The 20965-nt window shown below is 36.1% G+C and overlaps 5 protein-coding genes across 7 annotated transcripts; 2 read left to right on the top strand and 3 right to left on the bottom strand.

Moving 5' to 3' along the window:
- Window positions 1-386: 386 nt before the first annotated feature.
- LOC104760553 (nuclear transport factor 2) lies at window positions 387-3597 on the bottom strand. Its single transcript, XM_087499284.1, has 9 exons — window positions 3239-3597; window positions 3009-3143; window positions 2473-2782; window positions 2111-2355; window positions 1607-1823; window positions 1331-1452; window positions 1169-1237; window positions 991-1069; window positions 387-853 (listed from the first exon to the last, which is right to left on the bottom strand). Exons 1-9 carry the CDS (start codon window positions 3266-3268, stop codon window positions 711-713), a joined length of 1350 nt encoding a protein of 449 aa, XP_087355410.1. The 5' UTR covers window positions 3269-3597; the 3' UTR covers window positions 387-710.
- Window positions 3598-6978: 3381 nt separating this feature from the next.
- On the top strand, window positions 6979-7606 carry LOC104760551 (mitochondrial import receptor subunit TOM9-2). Its single transcript, XM_010483488.2, has one exon. It carries the CDS (start codon window positions 7085-7087, stop codon window positions 7388-7390), a length of 306 nt encoding a protein of 101 aa, XP_010481790.2. The 5' UTR covers window positions 6979-7084; the 3' UTR covers window positions 7391-7606.
- A 1700-nt stretch (window positions 7607-9306) lies between these two features.
- LOC104760550 (plasmodesmata-located protein 1) lies at window positions 9307-11083 on the bottom strand. Its single transcript, XM_010483487.3, has 2 exons — window positions 9968-11083; window positions 9307-9545 (listed from the first exon to the last, which is right to left on the bottom strand). The coding sequence occupies exons 1-2, from the start codon at window positions 10761-10763 to the stop codon at window positions 9403-9405; spliced, it is 939 nt and encodes a 312-aa protein (XP_010481789.1). The 5' UTR covers window positions 10764-11083; the 3' UTR covers window positions 9307-9402.
- A 1642-nt stretch (window positions 11084-12725) lies between these two features.
- Window positions 12726-16947, top strand: LOC104725038 (putative inactive histone-lysine N-methyltransferase SUVR2). Of its 2 annotated transcripts, none has more exons than XM_087500067.1 (11): window positions 12726-12912; window positions 13414-13601; window positions 13686-13745; window positions 13848-13886; window positions 13972-14236; window positions 14356-15452; window positions 15640-15890; window positions 16018-16084; window positions 16188-16238; window positions 16363-16459; window positions 16562-16947. In XM_087500067.1, exons 2-11 carry the CDS (start codon window positions 13419-13421, stop codon window positions 16585-16587), a joined length of 2136 nt encoding a protein of 711 aa, XP_087356193.1. In that variant the 5' UTR covers window positions 12726-12912; window positions 13414-13418; the 3' UTR covers window positions 16588-16947. The 2 variants fall into 2 exon arrangements, with proteins under 2 accessions (XP_087356193.1, XP_010441936.2); XM_010443634.3 differs by having other exon boundaries at window positions 12740-12912; window positions 16567-16947.
- Window positions 16909-19107, bottom strand: LOC147921513 (uncharacterized). Of its 2 annotated transcripts, none has more exons than XR_015589358.1 (3): window positions 18100-19105; window positions 17412-17645; window positions 16909-17317 (listed from the first exon to the last, which is right to left on the bottom strand). XR_015589358.1 is itself a non-coding variant. In XM_087500068.1 (3 exons), exons 1-3 carry the CDS (start codon window positions 18864-18866, stop codon window positions 17132-17134), a joined length of 1203 nt encoding a protein of 400 aa, XP_087356194.1. In that variant the 5' UTR covers window positions 18867-19107; the 3' UTR covers window positions 16909-17131. The 2 variants fall into 2 exon arrangements, 1 of the variants encoding a protein (XP_087356194.1); XM_087500068.1 differs by having other exon boundaries at window positions 17412-17661; window positions 18100-19107.
- Window positions 19108-20965: the final 1858 nt, after the last annotated feature.

Genomic DNA, 20965 nt, shown 5'->3' with positions numbered 1-20965 from the left:
CAGTATAGGATTTGGTCTTCTCTGTGTTAGTAGTTGTTTTCGTGTCATAGGGTCAATTTAGGTGGTTTAAAAGATGATTTCACACCGAGTCGTGGTGTGCTATTTATCTCTTTGTGGTTAAAAAATGCAGTGGTTCTCGATTAGGTAGCGTTGGATCCGCCTAGTGTTACAGGGTTGTACTTGATCAACCATTGCATTTGCTTTTGGTCCAAGTCTATAGACGTGAATGTAATGTGTATTTGATTTGGTTATAACATTTGATTAATGAAAAGTTGATGTTTGAGCCAAAAAAAAAAAAAAAAAAAGAATAATACCAATCACCTTTTTAAAGTTAAAGCTGGTGTCTATGGTCCATAGACTATCGAACAACCAACAACACAATGAAGTTTGTAATTCAATCCAGAGTAAATAAAAGGGAAATCAAAAATTGGAATGTTACACAACTAAACCCGTTCCCAAAGGGAGGGTAACAGTCAATAGCCCTAACTGGCTCATTCTGACTAAAAACAAATTTAAGGAAAAAAAAAACATATATAAACCCAAAATCTTTGTTTGCTTGAGCCAAAAACCAAACCCAACCAAGAAAAACAAATATTACAAACTACATCTTCGGTACATTGAGGAGGAAGAGAACCGAATCTTTTCTTTTGCAACATTTCATTCTTTGGTTGCACTAAAACTTATAAGAGATTCCTTTTTTTTTTTGCTCCTTAGCGGCCACCGCGGTAGTAACCGTTACCTCTCGGCCTGTAGTCACCTCCATCCTGGTTTCCTCTGCCAGACCCACGGGCACCAAACCTGCCTCTTGGTGCTTCTGTTGGGTAACCGCCCCTTCCACGTCCTCCTCCTCTTCCTGGTCATTCAATAGAAATCACAGTCGATATTGAGTTTCATGTGGCAAATTTGAATTCTTATAGAGAACTTTACAAAGTTTTATGATCTAGAAATTTGTTGGGCACAAGAGCATTGTTTCTTCAAAGGAAGACTTACTTGCTCCGCGAACACCTGCTGGATTAGGTCTTCGTTCCTCAATGTATACTTGCCTTCCACCCAAGTATATAGGAGAAGCCTATGATATTATTACACAACACGAAAACAGATAAGAACAAAGTGGAACAGGAACAGAAGATGACAATTAAGTGAGGTAACTGTGGAATATAATCTAGACCTTAATGGCTTTCTCAACGGAAGTCATTTCCTCAAACTCAACAAATGCATAGCAAACACCCATAACATCCTGCATGTACGGTTGTGTAAGATTGTTAGCCTTGTCTCCTCATATCACTTAAGACAAACATAATCAAATAGCTAAAAAACAACGAAACTAAACCTTGCGGGTTCTGAGGAAAACACCATCAGGCTTGATTGTACCAAAGTTCTTAAACTCTTCCTCGATTTCAGAAGCAGATATGTCGGAAGGCAAATTCCTAACATACACTGATTTGAACTCAACTGAAACCAGGAAAAAAAAAATGAATACACAATTCCAAAATGACAAATAATAGCAAATTGCAGCACATCCTAATCTAATTCACTTTTCCAACCATCTAAATACTTGCGTGTGATTTTTAGTACATTAGAAGGATCAAAATATTAAACAACTTACAGTCTTCAAATCCGGAGCCATCTTCTGCGTCTGCTCCATATTCAGTAACATAGGGGGCAGATGCGTTTGATTGCTGAACTGGGGCAAGAGGTGCAGCCAGTTGAGGTGAAGCAGTCCGCAGTGGTTGATCCCACTCATTAATATCTTGAGAGTTCTTGTTATATGATGGCTGTGAAGGAGCAATAGGTGCAGCTGCTGCTTCCTTTACAACCTTTAACTGAGAAACGAAGAAATCAGCACATCTTCAATTAAAGTCAATTTTGCATAACTTAACCTAGGCAACACCAAAGTGATGTACAAATGACAACCGAATCATGGTTCAGCCTCATGCTACGAGATTATTATATTTTAAAAGAGAGTCTACAATCTACTATCGAGAGATCTTCATAGCACAAATATAAGTGAAAGCCACAAAGTGCTTCTCTGTTGTTTTTATTCAATAGACATGTTGTTTAGTTACCATGCTGAACAACTACACATAACCATTAGAGAGGGTGCACTTACAATGGAAGCATAACTCATCTTCGATTTTTCAATGGGTTCCTCTGCTGGTGCAGCTCGATGTTCATGTACCACATCGACTGCAACTTCTTCCCTAGGTGTTTCCACAATCGCAACTTCATCCACATAGTCTTCTTGCTGAGGTTGATGTTGGTCCTCTTGCAGACTGTACTTGTCAACAAGATCATCTTTGATTTGGACTGCATTCACATAATCTCTTGCCTCTTGCTCCAGAACATAGTCAGGAACTGGGAATTCAAACAAAGTGATATCAAATTTAAATATCAACATAAAAAAAAAAGAAGCAAACTGATGAACCTTTACACCTTCTAATAGTTTGTCTTATCAAGAGTTAGCAAACAAACCTTGGGGTTCCTGATGAGGGGAAGGAGGATTGATATGAGCCTCATGCTTGGTTTCAGAAAGATAAGAAGGCTGATGATAGTAAACAGTTTCCTCATCAACAAACTGAAAGACATCATTGAGAACAAAATAACCCTTTTCCTGGGGAGCTAGGAAAAAGGTCTGCACAAAACTCCTTCTGTTGCTGAACTCCTTGGTTTTCACAGATCCCGAAACCACCACGAGAACACCACCTTCCCATGACTCGACTGAATTGATCGTCTTCACTTCAATCGCAGTGAAATTAAGTGACATGACCATGTTGTGGATATGCTACAAATCAATCACAACATAAAGAAATTGCAAAAAATCAATGAACTTTCCACTAATTGACATTGACAGTACAAATCTTCATCAACTTAAGTTCCACTTAAACCTCACAGAACTCGAGTAAAAAGATTGAAACTTGTGAACTAGACTAACGAATTCGAGTAAAAAGATTGAATCTTGTGTGAACACATTAAAATCATGATTGGTAGAAGAAACAGATGATGTTTACCAGCAAAGAATTAGCAGTCTCGGTGGCATCACCATCGATACGAATAGCTCTACTAGACTCAGAATAAAACTGATGAATAAGATCTGGCTGCTGCTGCAACACTTTATAATACTGCCCAACAAAGTAGGAACCCACCTGCACAACATACATCAATCAAAACCACCGAAACAATCAGGCGTTACGAATCCCATAAATCAAAATTACGAAATAAATAAATAAATAAAACTCGCCTGCGTCGCTCCAGGATAAGGAGTCGCCATTATTATAACACTAGTAACAGCTCAAAGAAACAAACCCAAGATCTGGATTTTTAAACAAAAATCAGAAGAAGATCGAATCGGCAAACAAGAAACTGGATTGAGAATACGAAGTCTCTCTCTTCTGTGTGTGTGTGTCTCTCTACGTTATCAAATCGAGATCTATGGGAGAAGATGAAAGGAATTGAGATTTATAGAGGGGTTAACAGAGGAACAAAGGAAATGGTAGAGAGTGTTTTTTTAGATCTGCTAGAGATTAAAAAGGGTTTTGTTCTATAGATAGGGTAAGGGATTTAAGAGGAGGCGCTCTTTATTTCCTTTTTTCTCCTTTTTTTTTTGTTTTTTTTGTTTTTTGTTTTAATGTAGTTTTTTCTTTCTTTTCTCTTATTGATTTGCCCCATAAGTTTTGAATTCGAACTAAATCAACCCTGAATTTGATTAATTTACACTATGCGTCTTTAATTTATTTTTATTTTATGATTTTAACCCCCGAATGTTTTTAGATTACAAAAATAACCAAACAGTCCTACCGTTATTACTTAAGAATTGTGTGTTTATACTTTATACCAATGTAGACGCATTGTTTGCATATTGTAGTCATGTATTGTTGAGAGATATAACAACATGTGTTACCTTATGTCGTTTTGTGATGATCATAAATTCACAATGTGCATGGTTAGAACATCTCTAGCTTATTTTTCCATTTTTTAAATTAAAATAAAGTAATTTTATTTTGGAGATAAAATTTTCTCCAATCTACTCCATTTTAGACTTCAAAATAAAGATCACAAATTTTAGTGTAAATTAAAAATTAAATAGATATGTTCAAATATAGAAAACAAAAAAATAGAGATTCCTATTTTAGAAATGCATATGGAGATGGATTAGTGATGGTCTTAGTTGCACATTCTCTTGTTATTGATTATTTTGAGTGATAAATTCATTATGTCTGAATGAATATATATGTAAATGAGAAAAAAAAACTTAAAAAAATTATTGTGATACTATGTGAAAGTATTAAGATGCAAAAACGAGCATGGTGGATAGTTAATGGTCTCCATGCTAAGTGCCAAATATTATAATGACGTCTAATAATTCGTTATTGAGTGATGGAATGATCCAAACTCATTGCATATGTGTAGTATACAGATCAATACTCTATGTTATGATTTTTTTAAATAATTAAAGTTTAGTATTGGACATAATCGAATAATCTGTAATGGATTTCTAATTTCCTTTGATAAAAATGACCGTAAATCTCCAATTCAAACCATAAAGAATTGATACATTGACTATTTATTTGAGGTGTTGCTAGCGACTTCATTTCTGAAATAGAATGAAATGATTTCGGTCTTAGCTCTATCGTCAATTCTACAAAGCACCTATAACGTTTAAACACAAACATATTAGTATAATTTTCTACCACAAGTTTTTTACACTCTACAGCAAGGTTTTCAAGCAAACATGTGCATCTCCACGTTTGAAATTTTTTGACCCATGTTTGCAATATGAAACTATGGACCCAACATAATTGCTTAGAGATGTACATGATATCATCCTTGAACAATAAAGGTAAGAGACAAATAGTAAATATTAATAGTGCAAAATGACTATTTATGCAATCTCTGAAAACTCTTAGATTAGTTAAAAATGAAATTTAAAAGTTGGCCTCCTTACTCGCTGCAGAAACAGTTGTAAGATATAGTAAATTTTGTTTATTATGGCCAAGTATGTTATTGACTTCTTCCACAACCTTAACTTTAACACTCCTCATGTCATATAAAAAACCGGCAAAGTATGTTCTTAACTTCTTCCTCAACATAAAAATTTTAAAATATCTTGAATTTAATTTATTTATATATTGAATTCAGTTAGACTAAAAGAATTGATCTTTTGGTGCAAAAATTAAGAAATATCATATTCTTATATCGTTAAATTAATTTAAATAAAATGAATTGATATTTTTCCGTAAAAAGTTGTGAAATAAATATTCTATTTTTTGTCAACAAATAAATATTGTAATCTTTTAATATTCTTATATTTTGATATTATTTAGAGTTAAATTAATTGATCTTTTGAATATTAATATTTTATTATTTAATTATATAACTACTAAAATGACATTGAAAAATGATGAATTTTTTTTTTGGTATGAAATATAATTAAATTTAGTAGTTATGAAAATATGAGATGAATGACACATGTTGAAATCATATTCTTATACCCTTAAATTATTTTAAATAAAAATGAATTGATATTTTTCCGTAAAAGTTGTGAAATAAATATTATATTTTTTGTCAAAAAATAAATATTATAATCTTTTAATATTTTTATATTTTGATATTATTTAGAGTTAAATTAATTGATCTTTTGAATATCAATATTTTATTATTTAATTATATAACTACTTGACATTGAAAAATGATGAAAATTAATTTGGTATGAAAATATAATTAAATTTAGTATACTTAAATATGAGAAAAATGACACATTTACAAAGAAAATAATGCCACTTATCAGCTTATTAGAGCACTAGTTTGAAGAAAACCTTACACCACAATTCAGAACGAAAAAAATCATATTTCAACAGCATATCATTGTTATGACTCGTAAATTTCCTGTCAAAAATGAAAACCCGTAAATTTCTCGCCAAAAACGCAAACTTGTAAATTTCCCGCCAAAAACGCAAACCCGCAAATGTAAATTTCCCGCCAAAAATGCAAAATCTGATTTTTCCTCTATAATTTTCCACCAAAAGTTATGTGATGGTGATAATGATGATGATAGTGAAAAGGATGATAAAGATTAATTATTCTTATTTTATATTATAGTGTATATTAATTAATTTATATTGTAGTGGGTTAACCCAATTATTCATCTAACTCATTTAACTAAATGGATTAATGGGTTGATCCAACCCAATTGTTAAATGAGTTGAGTGAACTCATAAATTCATTTAACTTTTAACTCATTGGATAATGAGTTGAGTTGAGTTGGGTTAACCATTTTGACACCCCTAGTTACGAGCTAATATTAGAAATTCGGATTATGATAATTCGGGTAAGAGAGTTCATTATCCGCTCAAATTTTATGATTATTCAGTTCAGTTTTTGTTCGAATAGGTGTCGGGTTTGATTGGTTTTTGAAAAAAAAATTATTAAAATCTTTATTTAATTCTAATAGGATTTGGTTAAATTCTTCAAAGATTTGTATAATTTTAGAAAATATGAATAAATTTTTTTTGGAGATTATTTTGAATTATTTATTATATAGTATTTTTGGATATTAAAATATAACTAATGTGTAATTCTATTTCGCATTTTTATATACTACTAGAATTTGTACCACGCAAGTGCGGAATTTTTTTTTTTCTATTAATATAAATTTTTGAGCTCGAATATAATCATTCAATGTTTTGAGGGTAAATCTTTATAAATATATACCATGTGGTAGTATTAGGAAAAATAAACCACATTGATGACTACTTCAATGTCGTTTGGTTCAGTTTGGGTTTTGTAGATAGATATTGTTTGGTTTTTTGGTTCAGTTTGGATAACCCGAATAGGATAATTTTCATTATCCATTTGGATTGTATGATCATTCGGTTTGGTTTCAAAACCGGATTTTTCAGATCGATTTTCGGATTTTGAGTTTTATGGGCCAACTAATTCATTGGGCTTAATTGCCCAATCATGGTAACCAAAAAGTCATCTCTTCAGAGAAGGAAAGAAACCCTCGCCACAAACTCTCTGGTTGTGAACCTCCTGAGATTTAGCGATTCAGAAAACCACAAACACTCTCTTCTTTTATATCAAATCGATGGCGGCGAAGAGAATCGGAGCCGGTAAATCTGGCGGAGGAGAACCAAACATCTTAGCTAAGATTTCAAACTCCGAGATCGTGTCTCAAGGAAGACGCGCAGTTGGAGATGCCGTCGGAGTATCGAAGAAACTGCTCTGGAGCACCGGAAAAGCCGCGTGGATCGCTGGTACAACTTTTCTCATCCTTGCCGTTCCACTGATCATTGAGATGGATCGTGAAGTACAGCTCAACGAACTTGAGCTTCAGCAGGCTAGTCTCCTCGGAGCTCCACCATCTCCAATGCAAATGCAAAGGGGATTGTAAGAAATCCCTATTTACGAATTTAGGGTACTCTGTTTTTTACTCTGTTTTGTTTTCTGTTGTTTTGGTGGATTCATAAAGTTTGGTGCTTTTTTTTTTTTTTTTTTCTGTTGTTTGTTGTTATCATCTTCAGATTTGATTGTCATCATCATCTATGTATTTTAGTACTCTTTGTCTTGTTTTACGTTTCTATTGCAATAAAAATAGGATCTTGAGGCACTGAAGTTGAAGCTTTTTACTAGTTCTCTTAGCTTCTTATAGCGTATTCAATACTCTAGAGTTCTCAAATTTGTTGATAAGTTAGTTAAATTTAGCATCTTTAGGCAATGAAGTTGAAGCTTTTTTTGGCTCTCTTAGCTTGTCATATCGTATTCAATGCTCTAGAGTTCTGAAACTTGTTGATAAGTTAGTTAAATTAAGCATCTTTAGGCAGTGAAGTTGAAGCTTTTTTTTTTAGCTTATGGAATCCTCGCGTAGAGTTCTGAAACTAGTTGATATGGTTTATTTTTAACTTTGATTAAATGGTGTAACATCTATAGGCAATGAAGATGTTTTGGAAGAAGTTGTTAAATGGTGTAATATCTTTGTTCATGGTACTTGAGCTATTTTGGTAGGAGTTAGTTGACTATAGCAGCTTTAGGCAATGAAGTTGAAGCTTTTAACTTATCTTAGCTTCGAAGTATGTTCAATGCTCTAGAGTTCTGATTCTTGTTAGTATAGTTGAATTTCACTTTCGTAGAATTGCTTAATCTTTAAATAGACTATCCAAAATCCTTAGTGATGGTCTTCTTCTTTGTTAAGGGTACTTGAAGTATGGAGTTTGAGTTTTATACAAGTCTGGGATAGTTCCTAATTGCCAAGTATATTTGTTCATTAAGGGGTTTAAGGTGAAAGTTTTGTGTCAGATTCTTTCTTACTTCAGATTTAAGGTGAAAAAGTTATGTTAGACTGACTCTTAGTTCAGAGATCTTTGTAAGATGATGTATGTCTTGTGTCCTCTCTTGGTTTGGGAAATCATGTTCAAAAATATCTATATTCCAAAAAGTGGTGGTAGAACAGATTATCAGCTCTCAAACTTATTTTTCTTTTAAAGAGGCCTAAGCATATATTGAAATCAGTCAGGTTTTGCAGTACAGAATGGTTTTTACCATAGTTGTGACATATTTTGTTGAATACTAGTATGGCAATCACTTTACATGGCAAAGATATGATTTTATAGATGTAGTGAAATGTATAGTCGGATACAATGAATCTCACTTAACTCCAAAGCTTCCAAAGTGTGATATGCCACCAATAAAGCTTTACTCTTTCTTAACGAAAACGACTGAAACAAGATTTGTTGAGAAATTGAGTAGTCACACGTACACTTGTATTGCTTCACAAAAAAAAAACTGCTTTAACTTCGTGTTGAGTATTTCTCTTTTTCATCAATTTTGCTACTTTGATGTTTCATTTTACTTTTATTTTTCCATTGTGGGTATGCTTTCTTTTTTCTAATCTCATTTTTATCATTAGAAATGGAACAAAACGTACTAGTCAGTAAGTTGAGCAATCTCTTTCATCCTTCAATGGTTAATTAAATAAAATGGCACACGATTTGAAAGAGAAATTAGATAAGTGACAAAGACAACAAAAATAAATGAAAAAACCCAACCCTTGCATCTTAACAAAAAAAACTAAACTATAATCCGAAATCATAAACCTTTATTTTAATGTAAATAATTTAGAACTAGATATATACATATATAATTAAAAAACATTGATTTTGAAAAAATGCTTGGTTAACTAATTGATAAAAAATCCAAAATTGTCCAGAAATATATATAAATGAATGTTATGTGCATTGATATTTTCTTGATTTCCATGTAACTTTTTGTAATGCAAACAATCTTAAATCAATATAATAGTTGAATATACAGTTTGGAAAAGCTTATCTATTCATTTTTCTAATTAACCTTATAAAAATTTTGTTGATTGTTTTTATTGGGGTTAATGAGTAAAAAAAAAAAAAAAAATCAGTAAGCATCATATTTAGTAGTCTTCTTCTTCTTCATGGCAGATCTCAAAACCAACAAACAAACAATGACAAACCCTAAAACAAAAACTCCTCCCACCGCCAAAGCTATCGTCCTTTCTGTGTGTTGTCTCTTCTCTCCACCTACACCCACACACAATCAATCACCCATTAATGGCCATTCCCTTATAATTCACACACAAATTTTTTAAGTCTTCCTCACTCACATCACATGTAACCAGAATGATGTGTCAACATTCTAAAATTTGATAATATCTCTTCTTTTCTATAAAGTAAATATTTCCCCACTGTCCTTATATTTCTTTGTTTTGTCTTAATATCTTCCACTAGTTTTATGTTTTCGTCCTGCCCCCATTAACTTTTGTCTAATCTACTTGACAATGAAACTACATGCTATAAGATAACATTCTTCTACGAGTTTCATGTGTATGTGTAACTATCACCTAATTATTATGATTTAAATACTATAATGCTACACTCACTAAATAGTAATACAATAGAAGCACAAAACTAAAACTAGGATTGGATTAGTAAGTTTTGTTTACCTGAGAGTGGTTCTATGTTTGGAACACCCTGACCCTGAGAGTAGTAACTATAGCTAACGAAGCACTTGTGAAGATAAACTTGTCCAGAGTTGGACTCACCACACTCACTCTTTGCTTTCTCAAACCCATCTTTCACACATTCACCACAATCTGAATTTCCCAAACTACCCTCACACTGTCCCAACACGTACACCGACTCATACTGCCCCGCGTAAAACCCTCCTCCTCCGCCGCCGCCACCGGTACCACTGACTCCACCTGTTTTCACACCGTTCTCCGCCATATCAAAAGCTGTATCTCTCTTCCCGGAGAACCCAGGATCACCGCTCTGTTTTTTCCCGCAGAGACGGAACAACATCTCAGTACCGGAAGTCTGTGGGAACCCCGAGATTTCGTACCGGATATAACACCCGGCGAGCTGAACACGAGCCGCCACCACCACATTACCGTCGTCTCCGCCGCCTCCGCAGAGTTTAGAGACGAGTTTAGGGATTTTAGATACGCAATCTGAGCACTGAGGAGCGTGGAGATCGCCGCGGCACTGAAAAACACCGATCACGGCGGTGGCGTTATCAGTTCCGGAGGTTGTGGACGCGAAAGAGCTCTGTGCTGACTGAGAAACCAAAGAAGCGAACAAGTTTTTGAGATTCTGAGAGAAAACACCAGTTGGGTCTGGGTACCTCTGGTTTGCACAACCTTTAAAGATGAGATTTTTATAATCACCATGATCACCGGAGATTGCAGAGAATGGTAAGAAGAACCAAAAGATGAAGACTTGATGTATTATTAGTTTCATAACTGAGAGAGACAGAAACAGAGAGAGGTTTCAAAATTTTATGTTTCTTGATTAGTAGTTTCTGCATAAAGTTTGTGTTTATATTATGTGTCTGGAAATTATAAAAAGTTTTGCCGTTTTTGTTTTATTTTTGTCGTTTTGAGGGTTTAAAGACAAAAATATGTAATGGGAATGAAGGAGATGAGAGCTGGTTTTGTCGTGTGAAACCATGGAAAATTAAAGGAGTATATACTTTTCTCCGGAATCTTGCTTCAAGGTTAAGATAAAAGAAAGAAACTTTCAGACGACAAGTGTTTTTTGTTTTCTTTAATAGTAGTAGTACTTATTGATTTGTTTTGGGACAGATTATGTAATACAGTTTCAAAAAAAAAATGATTACTGTTACCCTTTTTTTTTTTTTGAAATTTTAGTCAATAACCTTTAATGACATTAAATTTGTGACTCTATTGTCACAAAACATTAAGTATCATATGAAGCAAAAAAACATTTTTTTTTGTGGATTGTTCAATGATCAATTGTTTTTTGTTCAAGGCACTAATGAAGATATATTTTGATATAAATTATAGGATGAAACGAGAAGAAGAATATAAATCTTTAGACCTTGTGTAAGAGTTCAATGATTGTTTTGATTTTATTTTATTCTACAACAAAACACGTTCGTTTTGAATTTCCCTGGTTTTCACATTGTGAAGTGATCATCGGAGCTAATCATAGAGTTGTGTTTTTTTTTTTTTTTGTAAATTACAAAGAAAATCAAAGTCAAAGTGTTTCGTTGTAAATTGATAAGCATAATTGTTTTTTTTTTTTTGTGTGCAGAATTTTGGATTATGTGATCCTATATGATATCTTTTGAGTTGGTGAGTGAGGGTCGAACCATTGCTACGGAATTATGGTCAGGATCGGACAGCGTAATCTCCCCAACAACTCTACGACATTTTAGATGTTTTAGATCTTTCAAATCATAATAAAGGCTACAAAAGGAAAGAAAAATGTAGCAAGTGTATTGGAACTTCGATATGTGATGCTCTTAGTTTTAGGTATTTGGGTGTTTGAAATACAAATTAATTATCTTTAATTATCTCTACAATGTTAGTGAGAGAATTCTTAAAACAGGGTTGAATTCCATTTACATAGGGTATTTATCAAAAATTATACCTATGTTAGATTTAAATTGCGAATAATCAAGATATACGGTAAAAAAAATTCAGTCTATCAGTTTTAGTTCGAGATATGGCAAATAAGAACTTCGATGTGTGATCCTTTTAGTTTTAGGCGTTTGGGTGTTTGAAGTATATATTATCTCTACAAAATTAGTGATTAATACTTAAAAAAGATGGTTGGATTCCATTAAAATAGTATTAGAAATGATGTTTATTAAAACTATATCTGTATATTGGATTTGAATACCGAATAATCGAAATATATAGTAAGAAGATTTTCAATCTTTTGGTTCTCTTCTGAAATCACACATGAAGTAAGTTCGGTGTGCTACATCTTTATAATACACCAGATACGAGTAAATAGGTGTAATAATGTTTTTTGTTATCTTATTCTCATAAGGTGTGCTCCTCATGTTTTGTTCCTAGCTGTCTATGTGAAAATATACCCTGATATCATCATGCATTAATTTTTTTGTTATATATTTTACATGATATAACGATGCATGATACCATTTTTTAAACATTGATATATTCTAGTTTTCTAAATTGAGGATTTTTTTTTTTGTAATAAAAATGACTTGTTTAAAATTTACAAAATGAACATTTTCTTAACTAAATTCTACTTTTCTCAAGGAATTCACTCACACAATAAGACGTCTAGTTTTTCTACTTGAGTTTTTGTTTTCCTTTCCATAAAACTCGAATCGTCGTCTAACGGTACTATTTGTCCAGGCAGGGTTGACCCGACCCAGTAAAGCCCGGCCCATTAAGCAGAGAAGAACAAAGAAAAATCTTCATCGGTGGTCAAAAGAAAAGTCACAGCTGGAACACAAAACGAACTAAAGAAACTAAAGAAAGAATCGAAAATTTCACCTGGCACTGTCATCGCGTGTACTCACGCGCCGACGTAATACTCTACCGTCGACGCCGACATTGTCTCTACGCCGTTCAATTTCGCTTTCCCACGGCCACGATTCTCTCTCTCCTAAGTAAGTACTCAAAAATCCTCGACTCCTTTCGCTGAACCGAGCTTACTTTAAAACCCTAACGCTCGTCACGTCATTTCGTCCCTCTGCTTAGTAAGTTCGTCTAATTTTCCGGCGAAAGTTTCCTTCTTTTTGAGTCTCATCGTAATCGGAGAACGCTACTAGTTCTCTGGAAGTGAAAACGACGTTTTATCAGGGTTTCTTTGTGCGTTTTAGTGCTATAGTGTTTCCTCAAGAGGAAAGGTTTCAACTTTGCTAAAGATGTTCAATTTCTGGGTGTTCTCTGGTACTAGTGGGTTTGTATTTTACTGCTAGGTAGATATTCTGGTTTCTTGGTTTGTAATGTTGTTGATTTGCTTAGTTCTGTTTTGGCTTCAGTGTTCTTCATTTGCTCATGTGTTTTGGGGGTTTATTTGGTTACATTTTTATTTCCTTGTAAATCCTGGGTTTCGTTTGTTATATTGAACGGCTTTACATATCTTGTTTCATTTGCATTTGTTGCAGAAACGATGGCACCTAATGCGCATATCAAAAAAGCATTTGTGGCTATGAGGGCTCTTGGGATAAAGGATGCACAAGTTAAGCCGGTCTTGAAGAGCCTTCTCGCCCTTTATGATAAAAACTGGGAGTTAATTGCTGAAGACAATTACAGGGTTCTTGCTGATGCTATCTTCGATAGCCAAGAAGCTCAGGTACCTTTTGTTGTCTCTTTAGTCTACTGATGTCATTGTCTTTGTTATTTACCTTGACCTTACATGTTGGTCTAACATATGAAGGCTATTCAAGAAAGCAAGGGAAAGAAGGCTGACGAAGCTAAAGAAGATGAAGAAGGCTGTGTATGTTCTTTCCTCACAGTCTTTGATTTGTAGTTCAAGTATTGTGTTGTTTGAATTGCTTTGTCATCCATACTCAGTGTTGTTGTTGATCCAATTTTTCAGTCCTCAGAAGTTGGCAGAGGAAAGAAGAAGTTCCATGAAGTATGTAAACTGAATATATTTGCTGTGTTAGAGTAATGTTTCTTCATGTTATTGCATTCATTCAGTTTCTATTGTGTAATATCAGTCTATCGAGGAAGATGATGAAGCGTTGGCTGAGTCTGATCGCCCTTTAAAGAGGCTTCGACGCAGAGGTGAAGGAGGCTCTGGTTTGACAAGTCCTAGCTTGGGCAGTCCGAATTTTGAAGAAACTCCAGCTTATGGTGAAGAGAGTGGTCTGATCTTATTGCCATTTCATCCTGTACCAACTGAAACTCATCCTGATGCTGGTGAGCTCATTGTCCCCAAAGATGAGCTCATTACAGATATGCCTTCCAGTTCTTTTCATTCAGGTACTTTTTTTTTGTAAATAGGAGTTACAAAATCGTCTTTGCATTGCTCATTTTGTTGGTATGATGTGTTGGAGACTTGAAGCTACTTTCTTTAAAACTGATGTGTTTTGTTTCTGTAGATTCAGTAGAGAGAAGGGACTCTCCAGTTCTCATGCTGGAGATGGAGAAAACAAATGGACATGTGGAAGACATGGCTGGTGAAACAGTAAGTACTGTTGATGGTATTACCAATGAAACAGTAATAACTGCTGGGAGATTGAGTGAGCAGAAGCTAGCTTCAACCGTAGAAGATCCTTCAGCACTTGAATTAGCTTCTTCTGCTTTGGGCGAGGTGAAGCTTAATCTTAGTTTTGCTCCTGCAACTGGAGGAACAAATCAACATGTACCTTCTATGGAGGAACTACGAAGAGCAATGGAGGAAAAATGTCTCCGATCATACAAAATACTGGACCCCAACTTTTCTGTGATTGGTTTTATGAACGACATCTGTAGCTGCTACCTGGACCTGGCAACAAAGGGGAAAGATTCATCGAACCAGATGCCAAAACCCTTGCCATTTGTCACAACGAACATTGATGCATTGAAGAAATCTGCAGCAAGTATGGCTTTTACTTCTCAGGGCAGTAATGATCATATGGGAGTTGTTGAAAACGGTTCAGTTGATGATTCCATGGGTTTGGTAGTTGTTCCTGAATGCCAACTTTCTGCGGATGAGTGGAGATTGATAAGCAGCATCGGGGACATCACTCTAGGGAAAGAAACAATTGAGATTCCTTGGGTGAATGAGGTCAACGACAAGGTTCCTCCAGTTTTTCGTTACATAGCCCACAGTCTTGTGTATCAAGATGCTGCAGTGAAGTTTTCTCTTGGGAATATTAGGGATGACCAATGCTGCTCCTCTTGCTGTGGAGATTGCTTGGCTCCGTCAATGGCATGCAGTTGTGCAACTGCATTTAATGGCTTTGCATACACAGTAGATGGCCTCCTACATAACGATTTTCTGGAACAGTGTATCTCTGAGGCTCGTGATCCGCAGAAACAAATTGTGCAGTATTGCAAAGAATGTCCTTTCGAGAAAGCCCATAAAGAAGTAACTCTGGAACCGTGCAAGGGGCATCTAAAGAGAAAGGTCATTAAAGAATGTTGGAACAAGTGTGGCTGCATGAGGAAATGTGGCAACCGAGTTGTCCAACAGGGGATTCACAACAAGCTGCAGGTAAACTAACATATTCACCTTACCAAGCTTTTTTTTTGGGGCCAAGTGGTCCAGTTTTTGATAATCTAAACCCATCTCAGTTCTGATAGAATTGAAACCGATTATGATCATTGTAACTTGGACTAAACCGGTTGAGAGTCTCTGATGCCTGAATTGTGTTTATGTTCCTTTCATTTTTCTTAATCAGGTTTTTTTCACGCCCAATGGGAGAGGCTGGGGACTCAGAACTCTAGAAAAACTGCCTAAAGGAGCATTTATCTGTGAGTTTGCTGGAGAGATATTGACCATTACAGAGTTGTTCCAACGCAACTCTGAGAGACGTACTTCTCCAGTAATACTGGATGCATACTGGGGTTCTGAAGACATTTCAGGGGATGACAAAGCTCTTTGTCTTGACGTTATGCATTATGGAAATATTTCCAGGTTCATCAATCACAGGTGAAGGGGCTCTGAAATTGAGTAACGTTTCAAACGACTAGCTTAGCCTTAGAAACTCATTTGGGAAACTTATAATTGGTTCCCTCTCAATTCATTACTTCTAACTGTACTATGTCTATATGTGCAGATGCTTAGATGCAAATTTGATTGAGATCCCAGTTCATGTGGAGATTACAGATTCACACTACTATCATGTATGACACAATGCCTGGTTTCATTTATAATCCTTTGCTTATAGAAATCTCATCTGTTATGTGGAAACAGTAGACTGATTAGATAAATCTGTATTTTTTCCAGCTTGCATTCTTCACAACAAGAGAGATCGATGCTATGGAGGAACTCACTTGGGTGTGTAGAAGTTTCTCCACCCACTTTTAATAGATCTGTTCCAACTTTAGAAATTTTCATTAGATTGGGTTCAAGTCCTGGTATTTTGTGGTTCTGTCTTAGAACTTTTGGACTTAATCTGCAGGATTATGGTGTCCGATTTAACGATGATGTGTTTCCCACGACTCCGTTCCATTGTCGATGTGGTAGCAAGTTCTGTAGGATCATTAAGCAGATAAGCAGTGAGTGATCATCATTAGCTAGACATGTTTATCTCGGGTTTTGTGATGAGCCCTTCACTCACTATTCTTGCAACTAACTCGCAATTTGTTGATGGTGCAAAGGGAAGAATGTGAAGAAGAGAGCATGAGAGCTTTACCTTGGTAGTATTTGTTGATGGTGCAGAAGGCAAGAATGTGAAGAAGAGAGCTTTACCTTGGTAGTTTTTGTTGATGATGGTGGCGCAATCTCTCTTTTTTTCTTTTTTTTTTTTTTTTTTTTGGCAACGAATTGGCAAAAAAATTTCAATCGAGAATAACTCCTTTTGTCAGAAATCCGACAAGGCATATAAGCAAAGTCGGTCGGTCCATTAAATAGGTAGCTATGAAAGGATGCCACTATTATCCTTAAGAAACTGAATCGACTTTTGTGATATCAAAGTATTAAACTCATGTGTATATCTTAACTTGGGTTTTAACGGCTAATGCTTTTGTTTGTGACTTATATAAAACATCTCTATATACATCATAGTATCGAAGTGAAGTCTTGAAAGTCATCTCAAGACTTTTGAAAGAAGAGCTCCTATGAGAGTACTTGTGAAAGACATTTCGATATATGTACGTATCAGTGATTGTTACATTATATAATAAGTTGAACAGCATCCTATCATTTGAGTTATGTACAGTCTTCTCCACCTAAACCGCGAGCTGTGTTTCAATGGCTTTACTCACCGAGTCTCTGCAATGAGGTCTCAAGAGAGAATCTTGATCGCCAGATGAAGAAATGGCAGGTTGAATTCCACTTGCGTTTAGCGGAAACAGTGTTTTGTAGTATCCATCCATTATAGCGGGAAAGTCACAAGTCGCCGCAACACCAGGAATCTGTTTCAACAACAACAACAAACGCAGAAACTGAGATGCACTTCCAATCGCAAGCAGTTGGGTATCAGAGAAAAAAGGCAGTAAGAAAAGGAACCTGGTAAATGTCGCGCAAATAGCCGTAGAGATTAGGGTACTCAACAAGCTTCTTCTTGGTGCATTTGAATAGAATGTTGTAAACAGGATCGAAACGAATCAGAGTTGTGAATAGACATACATCAGCCAATGTCAACCTTTCTCCACACAAGTATCTGTTACTACTTAAGTGATCTTCAATCTCATCCAAGGTACTAAAGAGTTCATTCACTGCTCCATCATATGCTTCTTGGCTCTGCGCAAATCCACACCTTCCAAAACATCAATGCAAGCAAATCACCACACAACAAAGCCATCAACTTTAGTACCAAACACATTGCAGCATCAAGAGTACAAGCTACAAGCAAAAACCGCATCAAATGTGAACAATCTAGTTGATTTCTATAGCATCTGATGTTTCCATTGTTAACTTTTTTATAAGCTTTTTATAGCTATTAATACTAAAGAGTTCATTCACTGCCTCCATCATGAGTTTAATGGCTCTGTGCATACCCACACGTTTCAAAACATCAATACAAGTAAATCACCACACAACAAAGCCATCAACTTTAACACAAACTACGAGCAAAGACCGCATCAAAATGTGGAACAGTTGACTCGAATTCTATAGCTTTCTCGATATGTTTCGTTACTTGTAAACACCATTGTTAACTTTCTATAAGCTTTGTGAAAATGTGTTCCAGTTATACCTGTAAACGCCATTGTTAACTTTAGGGTAAACAATCTGATTCCAATCTTGGATCTTCTCTTTCAACTCCGGTGGTGAAAGATCCAAATTAGCGTTACGTGCCAATTCGTTTAAACCCGAATTGAAGAACTCGATAATATCATAGCTTTCGTTACAAACAACATCTTTCTTCTTTGAATCCCAAAGCATCGGAACCGTACATCTCCCGTCGTAACCTCCACTTCTCGATTTGTACACTTCCTTAAGATTCCGGCGCCGGTTTGCTTTATCCAAACTCGGGATAAGTTGATCCTTATCCTTGATTGGGATATTGTTATCCTTGAATTCCCACGATCCATCTTGACCAGGCGATGCGATTGAGACCGGAACGGCATCGTTTAAACCCTTCAGAGCACGGACAATTAAGGTTCGGTGAGCCCAGGGGCAAGGAAGACCAACGTAGAGATGGAGCTCCGAGGAAGCGAAGGAAGGGAATTGGGTCGGGTCGAGGCGAAATTTGGAAGTGGGTCGGGTGTATGACCCGGATGAATCGGATGGAGCGAGTTGGGTCATCATGAGCTGCCAGACGGTGTTCCAAGCTGTTCGAGCGGTGGTGACAAGTAGACCTGGTGGAAGAGATGGTCCCCAGAGTAGCTTTGTGGCGGAGGTGAAGATGCTGGTGGTGGTGGTGCTCGCGCTTGGTTTTGGTGATTGGTGCGACATTCTAGGGCTGACGCGGCGTGGCGCGAAGGATGGAATGGTAAGTTGTGGCGCGAAGCAATTGGTCATGGCTGAGGACCTGAGGTTTCGTTCTCTGTTACTCTTTTACTCTGCGAGAGAAGGGAGAAGGAAAGACTCAAAACGTTGCGTTTCGTGCCTTCTATATGAAAGCGTAAGCTTAGCTAAATGCGGAACAACCAAGCTCTTCTTGAGGGTCCTCCTATGTTAATGAAAGTTCGTGAGAAAACAGAGAAGCAACGAAAGAAGGATGTTTTTTCAAGGCTCTTATTAGATATCATGGTTTACTTATGTCAGTTTATATCTTAGTCAAGTATATAAGCTAAGAGTGGATTAGGATCAGATTAACAACTTGTAACAAACTTTTATCAGATTAATCAAAACGGTGTTTCTCACCTTTCTCTCCTCCGTCGCTTTCATCTTTTCCGATTAATCGGATCTTAATATAGTATCAGAGCTCTATTGAGTTTTATAGTCTTCTGCATCTCACGACGGAGATGAGTTTTTCGATCTGTTCTTGTTTTTGTTTTCTACAACTTTTATTTGCCGTTGTGTACGATTTGTTCTTTGGGATTTTGTTTCTCGCGTTTCTTCTTTCGCTTTTTCTTTGATTATCCTATTGTGAAGACGGATTTGGTTCTTCATTTCGATTTCGTTTCACTTTTCTTGGCGAATTCTCAATTTTTGACACAAGGATGGGATCTTCTGGTACTAATGCTCCGTTAGCTACTGATTGTCATCTTACGGATCAATATGAGAATCCATATTACCTGCACAATGCGGATCACGCTGGTCTTGTACTTGTTTCGGATCGTCTTGCGTGTGCTTCTGATTTCCCTTCTTGGCGTCGTTCGATGTGGATGGCTTTGAATGTCAGAAATAAGCTAGGCTTCATTAATGGTAATATCTCTAAACCTCCTGAAGAACATCGTGATTTTGGTGTATGGTCGAGGTGTAACGATATAGTTTCGACTTGGTTGATGAACTCTTTTGATAAGAAGATAGGACAAAGTTTACTTTTCATCCCTACTGCAGAAGGAATTTGGAAGAATATTTTATCTAGGTTTAAGCAGGATGATGCACCTAGGATCTTTGCTATTGAACAGAAATTGAGTAAAATTGTCGAAGGTTCAATGGATGTCTCAACTTACTATACTTGTTTGATGACATTGTGGGAAGAACATAAGAATTATGTTGAGCTTCCGGTTTGAACCTGTGGACGTTGCGAATGTGATGCAGCTCTAAAATGGGAGAAATTGCAACAAAGAAGTAGGGTTACTAAGTTCCTTATGGGATTGAATGAAGGTTATGAACAAGCAAGGCGTCATATCTTGATGTTGAAGCCCATTCCTACTATTGAGGAGGCATTTAATATGGTTACAAGTGATGAGAGACAGAAGGTTGTCTTACCGTCTACTAGTATAGAGAATGTTGCTTTTCAGGCTGTAGCTCCTATGACTGATGGGGAGGCAACAAACATAGCGGCTTATAATACTGCTCGTCCCGTACATAAGTGTTATAAGCTTCATGAGTTTCCAGCAGGATACAAAACTGCTGCTACAGGGTATAATGTGAGACCTCCTGCTCCATTTCAACCAAGGATGCCAATGATGCAGTCGCAACCAAGGGCTCCACTGATGCAGCAGATGGTCCCTTATACGTATCCTATGCAGAAAGCTAATGCTGTAGCTCAAGTTTATTCTGATACTGGCGTGTTTCCGATGGAGGATACATCTTATGGACCGTACATGGAGTATGCACCGAATGGATCGAATGGTGGAACTAATCAGATTCTACAGGGTTACACTCCACAACAAATTGAACAGATGGTGGCTCAATTCAAGAGTCAAGTTCAAGTTCCAGAGCCTGTGACTACTTCATCAGGTTCTAGTATTCCTAGTGCTATGGCTACTATTTCTGAACATGGCTTGATGGCTAAGAATTCCACCTCTGGTACTACTTCACCCTTTCCTTCTACTAGTCTTAAATTTCAAAACAATAATCTTACTTTTCAAAACCATATTCTATCCTCTTTACAACACCTCTTACCCAATGATGCTTGGATTATTGATAGTGGTGCTTCGAGTCATGTGTGTTCCAACTTAGCAATGTTTACAGCTTTAAAACCCGTGTCGGATATCACTGTTACT

The sequence above is a fragment of the Camelina sativa genome, chromosome 18 (assembly GCF_030686135.1).
Source record: "Camelina sativa cultivar CO46 ecotype springtype chromosome 18, ASM3068613v1".
Lineage (NCBI taxonomy): Eukaryota > Viridiplantae > Streptophyta > Magnoliopsida > Brassicales > Brassicaceae > Camelina > Camelina sativa.
Note: the sequence above shows the minus strand (reverse complement) of the source record. Positions and strands in the feature narration are given on the sequence as shown.